The 21,737-nt window shown below is 34.7% G+C and overlaps 1 protein-coding gene across 4 annotated transcripts in view; it reads right to left on the reverse strand.

Moving 5' to 3' along the window:
- Positions 1 to 133: 133 nt before the first annotated feature.
- LOC149071617 (rho guanine nucleotide exchange factor 28-like) overlaps positions 134 to 21,737 on the reverse strand; it is a 270,366-nt gene continuing 248,762 nt past the window's right edge. For all 4 annotated transcript variants that reach the window (XM_089247791.1, XM_089247789.1, XM_089247792.1 and 1 more), the window contains 17 exons: positions 21,242 to 21,359; positions 21,057 to 21,106; positions 20,839 to 20,958; positions 20,645 to 20,726; positions 19,714 to 19,799; positions 18,395 to 18,581; positions 14,844 to 14,921; positions 14,665 to 14,738; positions 13,039 to 13,074; positions 12,862 to 12,937; positions 12,491 to 12,661; positions 12,186 to 12,310; positions 10,421 to 10,477; positions 8,531 to 8,713; positions 6,320 to 6,354; positions 5,990 to 6,209; positions 134 to 4,785 (listed from right to left, as the gene is read on the reverse strand). In XM_089247791.1, the coding sequence (XP_089103917.1) occupies positions 3,922 to 4,785; positions 5,990 to 6,209; positions 6,320 to 6,354; positions 8,531 to 8,713; positions 10,421 to 10,477; positions 12,186 to 12,310; positions 12,491 to 12,661; positions 12,862 to 12,937; positions 13,039 to 13,074; positions 14,665 to 14,738; positions 14,844 to 14,921; positions 18,395 to 18,581; positions 19,714 to 19,799; positions 20,645 to 20,726; positions 20,839 to 20,958; positions 21,057 to 21,106; positions 21,242 to 21,359 (2,562 nt within the window). In that variant the 3' untranslated portion in view covers positions 134 to 3,921. The remainder of the gene's footprint in view (positions 4,786 to 5,989; positions 6,210 to 6,319; positions 6,355 to 8,530; positions 8,714 to 10,420; positions 10,478 to 12,185; positions 12,311 to 12,490; positions 12,662 to 12,861; positions 12,938 to 13,038; positions 13,075 to 14,664; positions 14,739 to 14,843; positions 14,922 to 18,394; positions 18,582 to 19,713; positions 19,800 to 20,644; positions 20,727 to 20,838; positions 20,959 to 21,056; positions 21,107 to 21,241; positions 21,360 to 21,737) is intronic.

Below are 21,737 nucleotides of genomic sequence, written 5' to 3' on the forward strand. Positions count from 1 at the left end.
CAAAAATATTTTCAATTTTCCATCGTCTTAGGAGGGCAATGACCTCCTATGCCCTTCCTCCCACATACGCTCTCTGCTTCAGACTCCAGTCCTATGGATTTCGACTCTTAAGAATCAAAATGACAACACAATGAATTTTTCAGGTACATACTCATTTATTACATATAGATATCTAATTTTTAATGCATATAATATTTATATATTTATATATATATTCTCTGAACTCTTGTTCACATAATGATCGACAAATTTACATACGATGTTGAATTGTACAATTTGATAAATGGGAGGAAAAAAATACAACACGCACCAGACATTGTGATGAAAAAACACGAACAGCACTTAGCAAAAGTGAAAAACTTTTGTTACAGGTTAGGTTGGTATTAAAAACATGGAAGTGGAGAGAGATTACTAACAAGTTCTATTAAAACTGCTAATTCATACATTTCATTTTTTCATCATGCAAATCACAATGTCTACCATTTCTCTGATACTGTATACAAAAACTACGCGAGAGGAGAAAAGTGAAAATTAATTTAAGTCTACAATACACTGATGCGTTTCAATAGCTACACTCAAAAACAGAGTGTGATTCAAGCAATAATTAAAAACATAAGGGGGAAAAAATGCAATGAAGCGAGCGAAATATACAAGCCAAGCATATACTTCATAGAGGAATGTAATGAAATGCATTATGTATAGTAAAAACATTGTTGTCCCTCACAATTGGTCCCGTCATTCAAACAAAACAAACATTTTCTCATCTTATAACAAATATAGTCTCACTTTTTTTTCCGAAAGCTCTGATTACTTATTTCATGCACAAATGCCAAGATATAAGATATGGGCTGTTTTAGAATAAAGGAAGCGCCAAGTTGTAAATAGGCCTATAATTTCTTTCAATTTCTACAACTTCAAAGCTGAACATTTTATTACAAATTTATAGTGTTTTAATCAATATACATTTTATACATTTTTTTACCCAGTTCCTCACCGACAAGTTGAGGAACTGGGAAATGTGATAATATTTTACTAAGACATTTCCCGCCGCTTTCAAGAATATTATAACCAGAGGCATTGCTGTCACCTCTCACTGATCATGACACTTGAAGGATCGACACTCGCCAGAGAGAGAGAAAGTAAAAAAATAACTTTTTATGTACAGTAGAACCGCGATTAATCAATCATACCTCTATCAACTGATGCATGAGACCAAACAAGGGGGTTAAGGGTTCACCCATACCTTTTAAATGAGCAGCGCTCCGCATGACAGGTGAGGAAATGAGTCAAACTGGTGATGTAAAAATAATTGTATAATTTTTAGATTTGAGTAACATTTTCATTTGTTTGTAAAAATAATTTCCCTGTAATTGGCACAGAGATTTTTTATTTTCCACATTTTCTGGTATCATTCTCTATTAACGAATAATTTCATTATCAAAGTTGTTCCCAAGTTGCTAAGCATTTAAACCAGTTAATGGAGGTTCCACTGTACCCAACACTTGATATCTTGAGTCTCATGTGAAATGGGAGGGAGGGGGGGGGGAATTATGTGTTTAGAATGGTATCGTATTAAGCAATATTGAGGCTTCTGTAGAGGAAACCCTTTTTCCTGCTGAAGGGACTACCAGGAGTTTTGAGTCAATACTCAATGCTTCCTACTGCTAGCATTTGGAATCATTGGCGGGAGGGTATGCAGGATCGACTTTTACAGAGGGCAAAAGGAATTTTTTTCAAAGAAATTGAGTTGCCAACCTCCAAAAACCATTTAAATAAACAGAAATTAATTAAAATAGCATATAAAAGTATTTAATCTTTTGATATTTCTTTTACAAAATATTTTAAAATATTCTAACTTTTTTATCATGATCCTTCTGCGCCCCCTCCCCTTTCTGTACGCCTCTCTTGGGTGTAGGTTGGATCACAGCATGAATCTCACCTAACAGAATATATTATCAGAGAGATCAAATTTACAGATCCAGGTGTGGCAAAGTAAAATACGGTTTTACTCTTGATTCAAAGAATAGCCATAGACAATGATTTAATACCAAACAGCTTCAACAAGACATGAATTGTCATGAATAATACACAGCACAAGATGCTCAAACACTTTTCAAAGCAGTAGTTCTTTTATTCAGGGGTTCCTTGAAGAGGTTTTAGAAGGTCTGTGAGCTTAGATTTTCTTTTTGGAGAAAAAAATTAACTTGTTTTTCATTATGAGCTGAATATTTTTCTGTAAAAAGGGTGTGTAGCCTTCATCTTAATAGCAATAAGGGTCGCTAGCCATAGTCTTATCAACACAAAGGTTCCATGGAACACAAAAGGTTAGGACACTCTGCTTTAAAAGCTTGGAAATATGGAAGATTTCTATGGAAAAAAGTCCCAAAAAATCTGCTAATTTATAGAGGGAGGGAACATTGCGACTTGAAATACAAAATATCAAGTGTTTTAATCATATTAGTTTTCTGATAATCATCACTGCAAAATTGCTAATAATCATCTGAATATATATATATATATATTCTTTTTTTTCCATGCTATAACTTTCTGTCATTAAAATAAAACTTTTCGACTATGTTTTACATATATACATCAATCACACACACATACAGTCACATATACATTTTACAACCTACCGATGCTTTTATTTAAAAAATTCACTAAAAACTTACCATAATTTGAACAGGCAAGGAAAATGTGTGTATACGAGATAGACTATCATCATGCTTACTGTAGGAATAAGGCAAATATTCTATGATCGAACCTTAAACTGACAAACACTGGGAAGTTTGCCAAATTTTTATGAAGTCATTAACAGATCTATAAATATAGTAAAATCTCAATTCGAGAAATTCTTCATGTTGCACATTATGAGTATCTATCACCGAAATCTTAAGCTTGGTTGCTCTCTATATATCACATTTCGGCAACTGAAACCATAAATTTATGAACTGAAAGACATTCAGGGGTAGATAAAAACACGATTCAGTTTCGTCTAAATTCAGAAGTGAAAAAAAATTAATCGAAAAGGAGTTTTCTCAAATCAGAAACCATATGATGCATGATCAAGAAGTCAATAAACATTTCCAATGATTCATCCCAAACGGATTGCGATTACAGGACTCACAAGATAAGAAGATTTCATGACAAATGGCATTACACTCTCGATTCATTATTCAATTAGTCATTAGCATCAATAATTCATGCAAGAAAACTTCAGTGGTTAAACAGAAGATTCTGTCTAATTTAATATTGATCCCATGCAGGAAAGCATTTGCAAATAAAAAGTATTAAGAAAAATCATCATTATAGCACCAATCGCAATGCTAATACAATGACAGCATCACAAATCGAACGAAAAACCAATATCGCAATACAAACATGAAAAACAACTTTACATACACAGACATGATATGAAAACTTAAAAAAAAATTAAATACATGGGTATAAGGAGGATATTTTCATGTGCGATGACCAGCACCGGTACAAATCTGCTAGTAAGCAAGTATATTCAGTCGATGCAAAATGAGGACAATAAAACATGACATTGCCGAATTTTGCCGTTGCAACAGTAATTTGTACAAATGAAATACTGCATCTAAAAATCATAAGAGAATTTAAATAAGGCATAAATCAATTTGAATATCTTGATATTTTTAAATCTGTTTTCTAAGGGGATCGACAGTATTATCATCTATTATGATATTGCATGGGGAATATCGTTTCTTATTACACTTTGTACATTATAATTGAATGATATAACGAATTAAAATCCCATATGTCAATGCTTTACTTGTGCGATTTCAAAAGCATTCAATTTCTATCAGATAAAAAAACAGAATTAGTGAAAAAAAGAACATTCGACCACTTGGTTACAGCATTAAATAACAAAGCCAATGCACATTGAAATCACTGAAACAGTTAGCAGAATATCTCCTCATTACTGTCACGATCCTTTTTGTTCTTTGCTTTATCCGCAACTAGCTTCAGCTGTTGAAAGACATTTTCCGACCGGTTGCTGGCATTCGGCGATAAGCTCAGTCCATTGTTTGGTGGGTAACTCACTAGAGCCGGGCTACTGCCTCCTCTCACGTGCACAGGAGCTGTGAGTGTCGACGATGGACTGTTAGCAACACTGTGCGAGCGCTTTGGGACAGCAGATTTAGCTTCTTCTGCACCAATGAGAGCAGGGATATTTGAGGGAAGAGACCCATGTGCGAGTTTCATTGGTAAGACTTGCTGTGGACCATGAGCCACCATCAAACCCATAGCACCGTTAGCTGCAGCAACATTGCCGGCAGCTGCCGCAACACCATGAGTATTTGCTAGTTTTAAGGGAAGTTGCTGCTTCACTGGCGGTGCAGTGATAGTCTGTCGTTTCTGCAAGTTGGTGGCACTGCTTGACAAATGCATCGGCATCACCTTACTGCTAGTTGGCTGAATAACAGAATGCACGGATGGTCTGTGTTTTGAATCCTGCCGCAGAGCAACAGACCCAGGAGGTGAACCATATCCGGCATTTATGTGTTGAACCACTTCACGTGGAGGTTCATTATGCGAATCATACGAGAATGTACGCTTGTGATGCTGTGGAAACTCTGGTGCAGTCGCATCAGATGGAGAGCCAGGGCTCTCTTTTTGGGTGTCTGAGTCTCGAGTAAGACAGTTGTTTAATACTGTGTGTGATGGACTTAAGATGATGCCTTGTCTTTGCAGAGCATCAAGCTTCCTGTACAAAAGTTCACGCTGGTGGGTTACGTCTTCCTGTTCATTCTTCAATTGCTCCTACAAAAAATAATAGAACAAATATTACAAGTGAGCTTTGGCAATTTAAATACAGTAAAAAACAGATTTGTCCTGGAACAGGGGGGGGGGGGGGACTTATTTTTCCAGAACAGCACCTTAGAATAGGGCGGTCAGACCATACAATTGAAAAGCCCGGAAATATTGATAAAAACCGTGACATCTAGAAATTCTTTTCTCAGAGGGCATTACAGTGATGAATTACACAGCAATGGCTAAAATTACCCATTGATGGTAAAACACAGGCCTCATCAACATCCACCATAAATAATATCTGACCTGTAGGAGATGTTGGCTTTTCAGTTGATTTGTTCAGTTTTGGTGTCGCATTGCAAACTTACAATACAATAGAAATATTATTGCAATTACTTTTTTTTTTGCATGGACAAAGTTATTTGGGGTGGTGGCAAAATATTGTTGAGACAAATCCAAAGACACCATATTGTGAATAAGCATTCTAGTTTAGGCAGAGCAGCACATAGGGGGTGTGGGACAGGTGCAGCTGCACTCACTATAATAGAAAACATTAATTGAAAAATAAATTTGTAAAGCAAAGAAAATGTTCAGAATATTCTCAATTATATAATAAATTATCAAAAATTACTCATCCCACAAAGGAACACAAGATTATTTTTGAACTGGGTCTCAACTTCAGTAACAGCAGCTCTGAGTTGTACCAATTTCTGCCACTTTGTGGCATTACTGTGTGTAACATACACATTCTGTCCAAATTTGAGGTTGCGTTGATGATAGTTCACTCGGTTTAAAGCTGAAAAACATGTGTATAGTATGAAATTTCCTAACAAAATGGTTCTGCAAACGAAGTATTGAAAAATAATTTTTCATTAATCTTTGATTACGTGAATTAAGAACCAGGACAAACAGACATTAAAAACCTTTTTGGGACAGTGCATTTATTAGCAAAAAACTGGGACTGCTCCAGTTTTCCCAGGACATCTTGCCACCCTCATCAGATGTTCATGGTATTGGCATTGGCCAGCGATGTAAAAAAAAAATCAGAAGATAGAATCAGAATATGTAAACAATTGGAAAGATGAGACTATTTTGAAAAAATTTTCAAAGCTGACATAACACATGTCAGAATAAATCTGAGCCCAAAAGGAGAGAGAAATGTCACACCAGTAGGCACATGAGCCAAAATAACAAATTATGATTGAAAAAATACCTGAATTCTCTCCAATTCCTCTCTTTGAGTTTTGATTTGCATCTCGTGCTGGGCCTTTTCTTGTTGCCAAACTGCTTTGTCATGGTTCAGTTGCTTTTGGAGGTTCCGCAGTTCTTCCAGCTGATGCTCAGGACGATACTGGGGTCTTTTTTCTCTGACTTCTTTCTCTTTAGTCAGCTTTGACATTTTTTCATTCACTTGTGTAACCTGTACCTTCAAACTGTTAAAAGTAAAAAAAAAATTAATGCAAACATAGTACAAAATCAGAACAACGACAGCGGTACTGAAATTAGTATGATTGAGTAGTTTTTAGTATGATAAAGCACTCACTTTTCAACGGTTGAAGACAGGTGTGACACTGAACACTAAATAAAGATAATAATCAAAATTAGAAACAAGCAGGTAGTCAACACTTGAAGGAAATCATTTGCTCCATATATACTCATGAACAGGGTGATCCTAAAGTCACGCAACCCGTTCTGAAATATTTCATTTTTAAAATGCTATCAAGAAATAAATAAAAAAAACCTATATAGTTCAAATATGACAACATTTGTGGATACAAAAACAAAGTTCGTTTCAAACTGTCACACCATGTATTCAAATTGCGAGTGTTTTGTGTGAATGCAAGTGCATATTCTTTTTGCCAGGTTTCTGGCTACTTTTCTCAGGGCAATCATCTTTTCCAATCTTCGATTGAATGTTTTCTTAGTTAATCAATGAAATGGGGATTATTCTCGTGCATTTGTCTTCAGGTGTCCCCACAAGAAAAATTCAGGGGATGACAGATACAGTGATCTTGATGGCCCACAATCCTTTTGAAATAAAGTAATCATCGAAAAGTGTGTGGAGTAATCAATTTTCTAATTAGACGTATGGCAGGTTGCTCCATTTTGTTGCAAAAAGCAAAAACTTTCATTTTCATATAACAGTGCAATGAATTACCAGAAAATATCCTTTTACAGTTTCCCATCCACTGTTTCTTTAAAAGAATGGACCCACATTTTCCTACGGTGTGAAACTGAGCACCACACACCAATTTTGATCGAATGCAGAGGCTTTTCATGATAGATGTGCAGATTTTTAATGCACTAAATTCTAACATTTGATCTGATCTGGAGCTTTCAACTCCAGAACAACCTGAACACGACAGGTGCTATACTCCAATTTCTTCATGGCTGTGTGAGCATTTCAACATTTTGGGCTTTAGTTCATGCCTTCGATGCTGGCTCAGTACAGATGGATGCCAACTTCTACCGCAGTCTTCAACATTTCCAGTCTCTTGAAAATCTGACACCAATCGGAATATTGTTGTCTTATTGGGTACAAACAATTGAGAATTCATTTTTGAGTGCCTCAATAACGGCTTTAAACAAATGAGTTGAAAAATATTGTTTAATCATAAAAACTCTTTGCTTCTGACAAAAAACATCTTGATCATACATCAAAGAGCCACTGAGCATATCAGTGAGCATGGGGGGGGGGGGGAAAGACTTTTCATCTTGAACAGTATAATGCTACTGTCTATGAAAATTTTTTCATTTACAATCAGTAGAATTTGACAAATTAATTTTATTATAAAAGGTTGCATGGTGACTTTTGGATCATCCTGTATAAGCCGACCCCAAACATGAGGATAAACAAAACAGTGGCCCTAAAGTAATTTTTCTCCTAAAAAACTGACATATATAAACCAACCCTTTGCAGGTCTGTTCAGACCTTTGTTTATTGGGTCCTATGACCTTTGTTTTTATGAAAATGTTCCTTATTTTTGTGTGAAAATAAAATTGTCATTAATTTTGTGAAAAGCAAGTAATTTCGTAGAAAGCGAAACAATCTAGTTAATTTCTCACAAAATAAATAAGATGTCAAATTAATGTTTTGTGTTTCATGAAGGGTGAATTTTTCACATCCAGAATTTTGTGAAGCGTCCAAACAACGGACGTGAATTTTGGCTAGACAGAACGCTGTATAGGAACTAATTTTTGAACCAGCAAAACTTTTGAAAGCGATTTCTCTGTTTTTCAAGCTGAGGCAAACCTTAGGAAGAACTATCGGCATAACAATCAGAACAATCTCTTTTCAATGTATTACAGGCAGAAATAATATCTCTCTAAAAAAACTTGACTTGTACACAAATACAATAGATGCCGCTTATTAGAATCACAGATAATGTAATCATTTGTTTGTGGATATTGGTACAATCCTAATTATTATTTTCCCTAAGTACGGAACAGACTAGTATCATAACATAGAAAAAAATTCATGTATAGTTATTGGGGCTCTGGTTTTACATTTTTTTTTTTTTTTTTTTTGTAAAAATGTTTTATTCCTTTTGCATATTTTGAAGCTAAGGTTGAACGAGACTCATGTATTCCCCATAATTTATTGTTATCAACCTGCAAGACTAAGTCAGAAGGTTCCCTCAGTTCACAATGAGGCATGTACATGTAGTACTTTCCTATAGCGAAGGCATGTTTAAGGTAGAAAAAAGTCAAACGTAAAAAATCAAACGTACAGAAGTTGGTAATAATGACTCACCATCACAGTGTTGAGATAGTGAGCGAGCTCGACTATCTGCACTAGCTGCTCCTTCCCTTGGCTAACCAACAGAGGTGTGACACTCAGATGGGTCAGGTCAGAAGAGAGTTCTCTTGATGCAGCAACGATACTGTTTTGTGGTGATATGCTTGGGGATACAGAAGTTTTTCTGTTTTGCTGGTCCTGGTGATTAACAAAACAGTAATGATTAGTCTGAGTATATTAAAATGTTTTGCTTTAAGAAAAAAATTTTTTATTACAAATTAATAATTTTATATCCTCGTCTGTGAGTGAACAAAATACAGTCGACGCTCGTTATAATGACTGATACGACAGGTCCAAAATATTTTTATATTTCAGCCACGTTAGTTTTTATCCAATATGCAATGACCAGTAAATATAATTCAATCCATTACAATGACTGAACTCGGCTCTGCCTTCCATTTTTTTCCAAAGAAATGGACAAAATCTGTCGCTGAATGGTTTCATCTTGACATTTGACGCTCAGAGAAGAAAGGGTAGGAAACATAGATGGTTTAAAGATAAGGGAAACCCTGAGGTTAACTAGTGCCATCATCGGAAAATTTTTTTACCATTCTGTTTTATTTTCTGGTATGGTGGCTCACTCCCACTTCCCACGGGATTGATTATGTTACGTTATTCTAAATTTTATTGCACAATTTTACTTGATTTCTCAATAGAAGAATATAGAGGCAAATTGAACACTTATTTTATTGAATGTAGGTTTTGGCCATAATATAGTATTTTAGTAAATAGAATGTACACATTGTATTATGTATTCAAATTGTGTTTATTTACACATATGTATTGCAACAAAATGAAAGAATTTTTTTTAATTTTCAATCAACACAATACACTATTTTCCAGAGAAGCTTAACTTTATGATTTTTTTAAACATTTGACATAACCACCTACCAATATAACGCCCGTTTTCCATGGAATGAAAGAGGGTCATTATAATGAGCGTCGACTGTATAGATGACTTATTTATGTTACTTAATATACTCATATCCAAAAGTTAAGCATAACTGCTGTTTATGTGAATATTTCAGGAAATCTACACCAGAAAGAAAGGAAATGTGGTATGTTAGTAATAAGGATATAGAAGAAGAATAAAATGTGAAACAAGGATAATAATGACTTTTTATTATTGGAAGAGAAGATTGAAAGAGAATGTTTCATAATATGAAGGCCAACCTTTGTGAAACAAGAATGATTAAAAAAATGTGATGATGAAGTTCAATACAGTGTGTGGGGGTCCTCCAGCAGCCCCACATGCTGCACAATGATTTCCAGCCCCTCATCCTGGGCAATGGCTAAAATTGATAATGGACGATAGAGCCTGGGCCGTGCATGCCCATTGATGAGTTGTGTGTTCGAGGAGTTTCAAGCCTCACAAAGAGTAATTATCAACTCTGGAACTGAGTTTGGTGGGTGCCAGAGGGACTGCAATCTCTCAATCTCTCCCAATCATATACTATACCTGCTTTATAGATCAGAATAGTTGGCAGGCCTCTGCCTCAGCTGGATGTTTTCACTTTGAAGGAAGGTGACAATCCTTTTGTCCTTATTGATTGTTAGTAATTCTCCATACCACAGCAATAGCAAAATTTCTGCCAAAACTAGCCATACACTTCAGGCTATTTTATACCTGTTTTGATGTGTTCCATGCTTTGCGCATGTCAACCTTGACTAAACTGCTTTGATTGTACACACCTTTGTCCTACGATTCTTCACAAGTGTTTGGAAACAATGCATCTATATTTACTGATTTTTTAAATTTTACAAATTATACTTAACTTCTGAAAATTAATGAAAATTAATGATATTAAAATTGATAGTATTGAATAAAACAAGCAAAATACTTACTGGACTACCACATACTGATGAGGGTCGACTTAAGGACTTGGTTCTTGAATCAAATCCCTACACAAAAAAACAAAATGTTGCAAAACGCAATAACGTACTCAGTTATAATATCAAAGATTCCACAAAATTTTGTTGAAAAGAAGTTGACATTTAAGAGACCTTTTAAGTATAAAAAAATCAGATGAAATCGAAAACTATCTGTTACTTTATTAGGAGTAGGGTGACCATATTTTACCAAGAAAAATACAGGAAATTGAGTTCACGAGTATGAGACCACCAATTCCCACCAAAAATGAAATTGCCAATTATTGTGTGTAAGTAACCTTTGGTGGGAATTGAAGCTCTACAGCAAGTTCACAGTGAATTGAAATGTTTTTGAGGGGAAAAAACAATTTAAATGACAAATATATGAGATGAATATTTATACTTATGGTCATATGCATTACACATTATTTACAGGGCTGGATCTTGAATCCTGTGAACTATGCAGCAGCAGAAGGCGGCAACTGAAAGGCACCAATTTTTTAGAGTGCCAACTGAAGGGGGTGATTTTTTTAAGATGCAAAGTGAAAGGGAGGGCAATTTTTTATCACCAAAATATCATTCGCTTACACTTGCAAAATGTACAGAACAGGCCCCGCTAATTTATAAATTATAAAAATTATCTCCAGCCCCAGTTTTAGTGAATATTATGAATCAAAAGAAGCTTAATCAAAAAACACAGAACATTTTAATAACAAAAAAGTCAGACAAACTTATGGATAAATACAAGAATGTCCCATACACCAATAACTCAGTCAATGCATCAAACATGTAAGAATTTTTTTTTTATTGTTAAGTACCAATAAAACAATAGACAAACCTTCAGTCAATGTGATGCGTGGGAACTCTAGTTCTAGAAATTAGAAATGGAAGCAAAGTGCCCAAAATTGTCTTTATATCTGATGTCATTGCATTTGCATCAATGTTATATAAGCATGGCTAATTAATTAATATTATTCTCCATACAATCAGTCAAGATCTCCAATTATTGAAATTATAACCAAGTTTGATAAGAGTGCTCAACCTATTTCAACCTATTAGAAAATGTGGGGCCACTTCATTGGTTTGAAAACGTGTGGCCACTTCATTGGTTTGAAAACGTGTGGCCACTTCATTGGTTTGAAAACGTGTGGCCACTTCATTGGTTTGAAAACGTGTCATGGGCTACTCAAATCATCTGGAAATGTACCACAAGTCACTTCAGTGATATGGAAATGCATGAAGAGTTACTTAAGTGGTCTTTAAAAATGCAGCAGGACGCTTCAAATGAAGTGTGCTGAAAGCCACTCAAATGATTTTGAAGCATGCTGCTGGCTATTTGAGTCTAGAAATGTGCTGCTGGCTACTTGAGTCTAGAAATGTGCAAACGCCAGACACTTAGGTAATTTGCAAATGTGCAAGACAGACACGTAAGTAATTTGCCAATGTACCACATGCCACTTAAGTGAACTGAAGGTGTGCCACAAGCCATTTAATGATCTAGATAAGAACCTCTGGCAGCTTGAGTAATCTAGAAATACATAGAGAGCCACTTAAGCAATTTGATAATCTTTCGAGGGCCACTAGAGTGGTTTGGTTATTCGCTGTGAACTGAATCAGATGATTTCAAGGGCCACATTTGGCTCACAGGCCACATATACTTTGAAAAGGGCTGTAATTATTTCCTTTCCAAATAAATTTTGTTGGGCAAAGCTATAATTTATAATAAAAATCCAACACAAACCCTTAGTGCAGTTTCCAAAGAGTCAGCCATCTCAAAATCAACATCAGGCTTTGGTTTTGAAGGAAAGAAGTTTGTCACTTCAGTGTTTTCTTTAAGGTGAAGAAGTTTCTTCTTAAGTACAGGAACTGAAGAAAGAAAGAAAAAACATGAATCAGAAATATTCAGATAAAGTCAAAAAATAATAATTGTGTATTGACTATTATTATACTTTGTAGGGGGAAAGAATTTGGCACTTCCTAATATACTTATTACTCCTAATATACTTATATTCTAAACTATTATAAAACGAATAGGAAAGTAGTTACCTTTGTTAGTTACGACTGGTTCTTTACTAGGGTTATCGAAGCCCCCAAAAGTTTCAGCACGCTTGGGCAGGAGTGGTGAAACGTACGCTTCACTATGGTGCTCACCCGCACTGCTGACACTTCTACTCAAATTTGTGCCAGAGGCATATAAGCTATTTGCCAGCCTTGATGCTACAACAGAAAACATAACATGAATTGATTATATATTTGAGATTTTTTACAGAAATCAATAAAATTTCACCTGAGTTCTGATAGCAATAAAAATCAATAGAAAAAAATTAATTCATATTCTAATATCAGACAGGGCTTTTTTGGAATATAATGACAGGGTAATAATTCATAAACCAGTAAAGTGTAATAAGGTAACATACCATTACTAATTGCTGCAGAAATGAGATCTCTTGTTTCTGAACTGAAATCGCTTTCAACCAGGTTAGTATACTTGATCTGAAATTTTAGGGGAAATAAAAAGAATAAAATGAGGAATGAAACCCTACACACATGCATACTTCATAAAAATTGATTAATAAGAAACAGTTACAACTTACATTTTCATAGTGTTCAGTATCCACACCTACAACCTCCTATAAGACGGAGAAAATGGGGGAAAAAATCAAGTTTCAATAAGCTAGTAAATATTTTATTTTTGATGTGAATTGAAATAGTACCTTGACCAGAATCTGTAGTGATTAATTCAAATTGTAAGAAAAAAAATGGCAGCTTGAAAGTGAATACAATGGAGATAACCTCCCATAACAGACGCATTTTTAAAAATTACATCAACAGGCTTTAGTGTACTTTACGAGCCATTAATGGCCATTTCTCATTAGCGGACAAAGTCTTCAGCCCCATGGATGTTCATTATCGAGAGGTTTTACTGTATTCATCTCATGAATAGGAAACATACAAGCAGAGAACCACCCTTAGGTCATGTGTGACAACCCCAAGCACAGGACCCCCACACACGGAAATTTAAAAAAAAAAAAGGTAATTTTTTTTCATTCTACATGCATACAATGACAAACTCATAATAAACTTGTTCCTCATGAAAGCTTATGCACTTTGAGCAAACAAAATTCTAAGTTCGCCATCACAACTATTTTTGATTCTGTAGAAAATATTCTCTACGCATTGCTATTGAATTTAATTTGAAAGTGGGGCACAAATCAACAGGAATTATATAATTTTACGCTAACTTTAATTAGTTGCATGGATATTCTCACAAACATGTAATTTTTTAATTCATGTTTCGTGGAATACCCATTCAAATGTGTTATTAAAATGTTAATTGAATATGATGCTCTCATGAAACAGGTAACTTTAAGGAATAAATCTATCTGGTATTTGTGTCAAGGTGCCACTATATTGTGACATCAGTGAATGATGATGGAAGAAAAGAGTTATTTCACAATTTCATTTAGGGGTATCGAGTCTTGCAAGTGTGGGTGTGTCTTCAACATAATACCTAATGAATATCGGGGAGAAACCAGTTAAAAATGGGAATGAAATAATGAATGAACTGAAAATAACTTGACATCATTTGTATAGTTAAATTGGATCTCAGTGATTATGTTGTTGTGTGTTGTTATGCCCCATTCAATAAAAACATAAGTCGTAAAACTTTCTGCATTGGAAATGGCTTCTCTATAAGAAAGTAAATCAGAAGTAGGAAATAAGATGTCTTAAACAGGATCCACTACACAAAAGTATGAAGGCAACACAAAACATCCCTTCATCTTACACCGATAATTAATGATATATCTTGCATGCATAAAATACATTTTCTGTGCGTGTGTGTGTCCTCTATGCAAATCTGAAATTTCAAACTAATCGTCGCCAAATTTTGCATATATATACAAAGCAGGACCCAGATTGAATGATAGGCTTCTTTAAAAGCTTGCAAATGCCTGAAATGGGTGAAAAACTGTAAAGCAACAATGGTTTGTAGGCCTCAACAATGACCTTTGGAATATTTACTTGGGTTACTGTGATCCCCCCAAAAAATTCATTTCAGACATGTTTATTCCTTTACAATGGTTTGTCATCTCTTTTATGCTCCCAGTATATGGAGAAAACCTCAGCACCAATGGGTGTTATAGGTAGTATTTTACAAATGTAAATTTTTATTTTATTCAAAATAAAAACAATAAATTTTGAAACAGGGTGATACATACAAGCATGTCAATCAAAAGCCGCATCTTATCTTCACAAAGCTGAGCTACACCCAAATCTTTTTCATGGAGTAAATCTGCATGATGAAAAAAAGGAAATTGGGATTACATCTAAGACTCGCCATTGAAAAATTCATTTTAAAAGATGAAATCTTCAAATGCACAAACTATTGATTACTTACTCATTAGTTCTTTCACTCGAGCATTTCGGGCAGCTTCAAGCTTCCTTTCTTGCTCTGTCTCACTGGGAACACCTTCATCTGCAAATGAGAGATCTTAATATCTACTATAAAGCAAGAACTTAAATATATTGCAATACAGTGATTTAAATTGGCTAATTAAATTTTTTGATCTAAACTTTTGCAAAATCATCAGAATTATTGTCTTCTAAGCCTAATTAGTTCATATCTCTCTCGGAATCACTTCCTATATACACCTTTATTTAACTTCCAGAAAGCTTTTGAGTAATCAATGATTAAGCAAAGCAAAAAATGTATTTAAAAAAGTTTGTACTTAGAACGTTTTGATTGTGTACCAGGGTTCGCTCTGCTGATCACCATTGCGCCAAACTGAGACAAAATATTTAATTTCATGAGAAAATTAAAGGTCGAATTCGCCAAAGCGCAAGTGTCCATTTGGCTTCATGATGGTCGAATCAACCATTTGATGCAGTTGCTTTGGAATTTGTATTTTATGACGCATCAATTTGACTGCAACTTTTACCATCAGATTAGCCAAATTACTAGAATTGATAAAAAGTCAGGGAGAACCCAGTTGCACACATTCTTTTGGTGCAGAGACTCTGCATCTAATATATGGTCTAGACATTGTCAATTGCATCGATGGTCTCCACATCCTGTGGGGGGGGGGGGGAATAAACAAGGCTGGGATCTTTTGCAGGCTTCCCCAGACCCCTTTATGATGAATTTATAGCACGGGAAAAACAAAAAATGATGAGAATCGTCCCAGACCTCAGGGATGTCAGCCCCACCCTCGTGGGGGCCATAGTTACATCAGTGTGTTATGAGCAAAGCCTCCTAGATTCTACCACTTAACACACATGAACCTTACATTCATATGTTCAACTGTACATGAACCTTATAAACATTCCTCAGTGGAATTTCTAACAAATTGGTGCATGTTCAAGTATGTTGTGTGAGTATGTATATGCATGGCCCTAACATATTTATGCTATCAAAGTTGTGCTTTATGACATGAATGTCGCTCTCCACTTGTTAATACAAGATATACAGAAGACTGGATGTTGTGAAGATATTTATTATTTGAGATGTTAATTTTTTAAGGAAGGAAAAAACTCATCCCGGTAGAGGCAGAGATGAGTTTTTTCCTTCCTTAAAAAATTAACATCTCAAATAATAAATATCTTCACAACATCCAGTCTTCTGTATATCTTGTATAAAGTTGTGCTTGTTTTATGTTCTTGTTAGTGCTGCTACCTGTCTTTCATATTTTTGAGAAAAGATGATAAATGCTTGAATTTTCATGTTATCCAAGTTTCATGTTGGCAAGTTTAAGCAGGCAAACCATCAACTATAGTTACATAACATGAAAATTCAAGCATTTACTTTCAAAATATGAGTAAGAATCCTACATATTACTAGTTCGACATCACCGCCAACACATGCAGAAAGAAGACACTACATCCTAGGAGAAACTGTGGTGCTCATCGAAGCGTCATCAAGTGATTATTAGTTATTACTCAGTTCATTTCTTGTGATGTCTAAAACATGTCTTGTAAATAAAGTCTGTCCTTTTGTGTGAACTAAAATGGATGTCTTTCTGGGATTGAAACTCTACACCACCATCAATATGGCACAATAGTGATCCGGACATGATTTGAATGTGCAACCCTCAATACCTCACACTAGTCTATCTAGGAGGCTTTAGAAAGAGAAATGAGCTGACTACACCCCTCCCCCCCCATCACATAAGAAAATGAATTCAACTGGGTTATGCATACAGGGTAAAATTATGGTTACCATGCATCCTCCTATTTTTCAGAAAATTTACCCTTTCTCAGGATATTTTCTCAGGATATTTCTCCACTCTGAAACAAAAATAACTTGACTGACATAAGTGTGCTTGTAGTTTGTTTCTTTGACAAATTGCTATAAAAATTCCCAGAATTTTTGGAATTTTTCCTGTTTTTGCGGTTCTGTTTCAAACTTGGGAAAAATTATTGTTGTGGCTAGTTTTATAAGTCAGAATAGTGGCACCATCAGTTGTGAAAAATTAGGAAAATTGACATTATTAAGGGTGTGGTCATTTTTTTGTTTTTTTTTAGTGATTTTCAATGTTTGATAAAAATTATCTTTAAATTTTCAGCTAAACATGGAATGAATTTAACAAGTTTCCAGAGACACCTATGGGAAATTATGCTTCAACTAACGTGAATGTGATTCTGGAACAAATTATCTTTGTTGGCAGAGGTATGACTGCATTGAGATTGGTATACAGTAGACTCTTGATAATCCAGCTGTGAACTAATGTAGCTCGTTCAGTAATACAGCGTTTTTAGGCGGGTCATCTTCAAGCGTAAAACAGGAAAAAATGTCTGTGCACAGAAGTTTGTAGTATTTAAATGGACATTTCCAGTTAACTTCAGTAATACAGAGCACCCTGGTCTGATATGTGCTGGATTAACAAGCGTATTTGTATCTTAGATGGGGAATGTTCATAAAAACAAAAAAAAAAGAGGAAATCAAGTTACATATTATGTAATTTAAAGTACATCAGAATTGTATTGACGTATTTTTTAATGTGAAATAAATTGGTATATCTTTTCACAAAGCCCTTTTCTTTTATTTGCAGAGTTATATTGTGCCGGAAATTCCATGTAGTGCAGGGGTTCTCAAACTCTTTCCACCAGCAGCACCCATTACCGATATCAACGCTTATCTGCGGCTCCCCAGAGCAGTTTAACAAAGAATCTCTTCGAAAAACCTTTGTCAATGCTGCGGCACAGTTTCAGAACCTCTGAATTCTAGAAAACAAAGTTTGTTGAAGTCTCACACGAATTTTTTTCTTTCTTCATTAATTGAATCGACGTACAGGGTAAGTCCTGGATGTATTTAAAAAAGTAATAAAAAAACAACTAATTGACATAAAAATGTGCAGTTTGCACTAAAATACTTATCTACCTAAAAGGTTTTTTTTCACAAACTAAAAAAAAAAGTTCGATTTCACTCACAGATGGTGCTGTATCAAAAAAAAAACAAAAAAAAACAACATAACACCTAAAATGTCATACCAACAGTGCATAATTAATGTTTGTTACAATTTGCATTACATGAAACACACATTCAAATATGAGCAACCTTCCATTCCTAAATGTAGTCTGAGGTATAAATGAGCACTTGAAATGCAGAAGTTTTGTGTGACGACAGTTGTAACAAACATTAATTATGCACTGTTTGTAGTGCATCCTACGCGTTATGACAACTTTTTCATGATGCAACAGTGAGTGAGAAATTTTGAACTTTTTTTTTATTACTTTTCAAAAACTTGATGCCTTGATAAGCATTTTGCCAATTTTACTTCTTTTTGGCAATTGGTTAAAATTTTTTATTAACTTTTAAAATGTGTCCAGGACTTTTGCCCCATCCTGTATATTTTAATAAAAATTTATAGAAAGCAAACCAAATAACTAACAATTAAATAAAATACATCTGGACTTTTTTTATCTGTAAAACATCAAATACTAAATGCAAACCTTCTTCAGGACACTGCTCTACAGCTTCCCTTACAGCTTCCATCCAGGCCTTCTGGTCTTTTGCAGTGCGACAAAGAAGTTCGATCATCTCTGGTTCGTTAGGATTTGAAGATATCAGGTAAAAGCCTCGACTGTCTTGACCAGCTTTCTTTCTAACCAAAAGCTTTTGCAGCGACACTATACCAGGCTATAATAAGACACAAAACGAATTACTTATAAAACAGTATCCAACATAGGTGGAAAATGAAATGATTGGACAGGGAAATTACTGAACATGCACTTCATTAATGTGTATCGAATGAAAGAAAAAAAATTCTAATCTTCACAAAGTGATTTTTTTCCACTTTAACTAAAAAAGGTCCTTCTGTGCATTTGACAAATGTCTTATCCACCTGAACTACAGCTATCAATTTGAAAACAAGTAAATGTATTGCATGCAAATGCAGAAGAAGTTTGTTATAACGAGTGCAGCTTAAAATGAGAATTTTACTATAACAAGTGATTGTCAAAGACTATCTAACTAGATTGTTAAAGATACAAAAATATTTGCTTATATAGCCAGTCATTTATGAATAAAAATCAGAACACATTCACTCTATCGTCAACGGAAATTCTCATGGTAAAAAAGGTAAAAAAGCATGTTTTACCTTTCCCTTTCTTTAAGAATTATACATAAAATGGAGAGAAACAGTTTCATTTTTTTTTTAAATATTTTCACACTATTCATAGGTGGTTTACAAATGGATAATGTCAATACCTCCCAATATATAAGACCACTACATGCTGTATTCGTCTTACCTTCTTGCTATCTATATAGAAGGTGGAAAAATACAATTTTATTTCTACATGCATTGGTTGGGCAGGTAGAGCACAACCTCTGGTTTAGGCATCATTCTTATTTCCCTTGAAAAAAAAATAATCTCCTCCTCCTTTCTTAGAATGGACACAAGGCAAATAAGTCTTAATCATTTTCTCTGCCTTAAATATTAATGAACGCTTTTATAATGCAAGAAATACTCCAGTAGCAGTGAGTCCACAGAGTGCAAAATTTTGTTATACAATCAACATTGTGTATGCATAAGCAGTTAACTCTGGATACATATTTCAGCAAAAATAGTTCAAAGTGAAAGGGAAAAGAAAGTTAGAATTATTCAGTTTGTTTTTTCTTCGATTTATACGTTTCTACCATGCAAGGGTATGCATATAAAATTCATTTATAACAAGAATTCCGTTAAAACAATAATTTTTCCTTCGATTATGATGGATCATTATAATGGACTTTTACTTCATTCATTCTAACAAATAGAAGAAAACCTTACCTTGTTTTCTAATGAAGCAAAACAATACTTTTGATTGTTTTCGTGCAGGAAAAATATGAGGTCAGATACCATGACAGCAAGAACATCTGTAAAACATAAAAACTGACTCATGGGGACTGAAATCAAAGGGAAAACCTCAAATCATCACTTATCAGTTACTTCAGAACTAAATATACATCATATATAGCTTTTTCCATTGTTAATTAAATAACAATATATTATATTGAACAATTATATATTGAAATCAACACATAAAGACCCGTGAAATTTCTATTTATTGTAAGTAAAACTTTGATACCTTAAAGTGCTACTGGAAACTGATATTACTTCTTCCAAAGTTACAGATCTGTCTTGCAGATTTCCCTTACCTACATTGCCCCATCGATTAGAAGCTGTTCATCTCGGAGACCTGCTGCGAATATGAGTACGGCTGGGGATGAAAATCACACCTCTTTCCCCCCTCCCAAGGGTCGGCAGGAATGCTCCAGACATTGCAAAAGTCACTGTGCTTTACAGATCCTTAGCGCTTATCTCCGGATGTGCCGCTTCCATGTGCATGGAGATCTCTAACAAGGAAAAGAACTCCCCAGAGTTCTCGTCGATGTCAGCGAGTTCAATTGCATTATCGCACCTGCGAGCGGAAACTGCAATCTCCATGTCGGTAGGGGAAGTATTAACCCCTTTCCCTTTCAGTTACAGCAGGGCAGACCGGCTGCTAGAATGCCCTGCTTTGGAATGACTTTTGCTGATCCCCAGGGACTGACTGACCCATGTTCAACTGCTGTTCACATGGAATCCTACTCTAAATCAGTCCTCGAGGGTCTCACTCAAGTATTTGCATAAGACTATGAAAGATTTGCTAAGACTCTCAAACTGATAATACTGCTAGTTGTCAAACTTTGAATTAAAGAAATTTAATCTGAATGATTACCAATAGTTTTCCCTCTTATGCTACTCCATGCTAATGAGCCTTCTTTGATCAAGCGCCGGTTGTTTGATATCAAATCGATTTTCTGGAAAATAATTGAAAGTGAAAGCTATTAATCAAACCATACCTTAATCAGAAAAAATTTCCACTCAATAATTTTGTTTGGTGTATGAATAAATTGATCATAAATATGTTACCTTGAATTTCTTGCCTCTGTAGAATATTGCGGTTTTTGGCTCCATTCTGTTGAAAATCTCTAAAAGACGAAGTTCTCGCTCTTTTTCCGCCACTTGGAAATTAACCTGAGAAATTATTTCCTGGCAAACATAAATGCAAATCATCAGAGAACTTGAATCGGACCGATATAATTGAAAGAATTAATGCAATTTTCTCATTGCAAAAAAAAAATCCTTACTTTTAAATTATTAAGAACTTTGGTTAAGGTAGTTTGCTCTTCTTTGCTGTCTGAAATAACAAAAATAACAATATATTAATCCCAACAGAAACTTTGTACACTATGTAATCACTTTGATAGCAAAGATGTTGATCAGACACTAACGCCACATCAAATGCATATTTCTCCATGATCAAGCAGTTTACCTTTGGCAGCCTTGATAAGTGATTCAATAACCAATATATATTTGGTTATCCTTTGAGTGACTAGGAGTAAACATTCAGGAATGCCTTTAGTTTTACAAAATCGCTTTGCACCACATTTCTACACAGAAAAAAAAGCATTGGATTAGAATTTCTAACGAGAATAAAAATGCTGATTATGATATACATCATTTTGAACATTTTAAGGGGGGAAAAATCATGTGACAAATCACAAGAGGAAAATATCAAAATATTGAATAAGACAGTGATTTCACAACATACAAAATGTTGACCCTTTCTGTGTTACAGTGGATATTCCTATATAAACACCATTTAAAATGCAATGCTTTTTTAATGAATTAGTAATTCTTTGGATTTTCAGTAGGTGCAAACCAAAGGTTATAGGAAGAAAGGTTCCATTGCTAAATCAACTTCATAAATATCTGGGCTTGTTTGTCAGTTAAAACAAGAGATTCCTTATTTCTCAGTGTCACTATAT

Source organism: Pholcus phalangioides, unplaced genomic scaffold, assembly GCF_987345545.1.
Source record: "Pholcus phalangioides strain wild (caught in Gottingen) unplaced genomic scaffold, Ppha-v1.0 ptg000018l_1, whole genome shotgun sequence".
NCBI classification, from domain to species: domain Eukaryota; kingdom Metazoa; phylum Arthropoda; class Arachnida; order Araneae; family Pholcidae; genus Pholcus; species Pholcus phalangioides.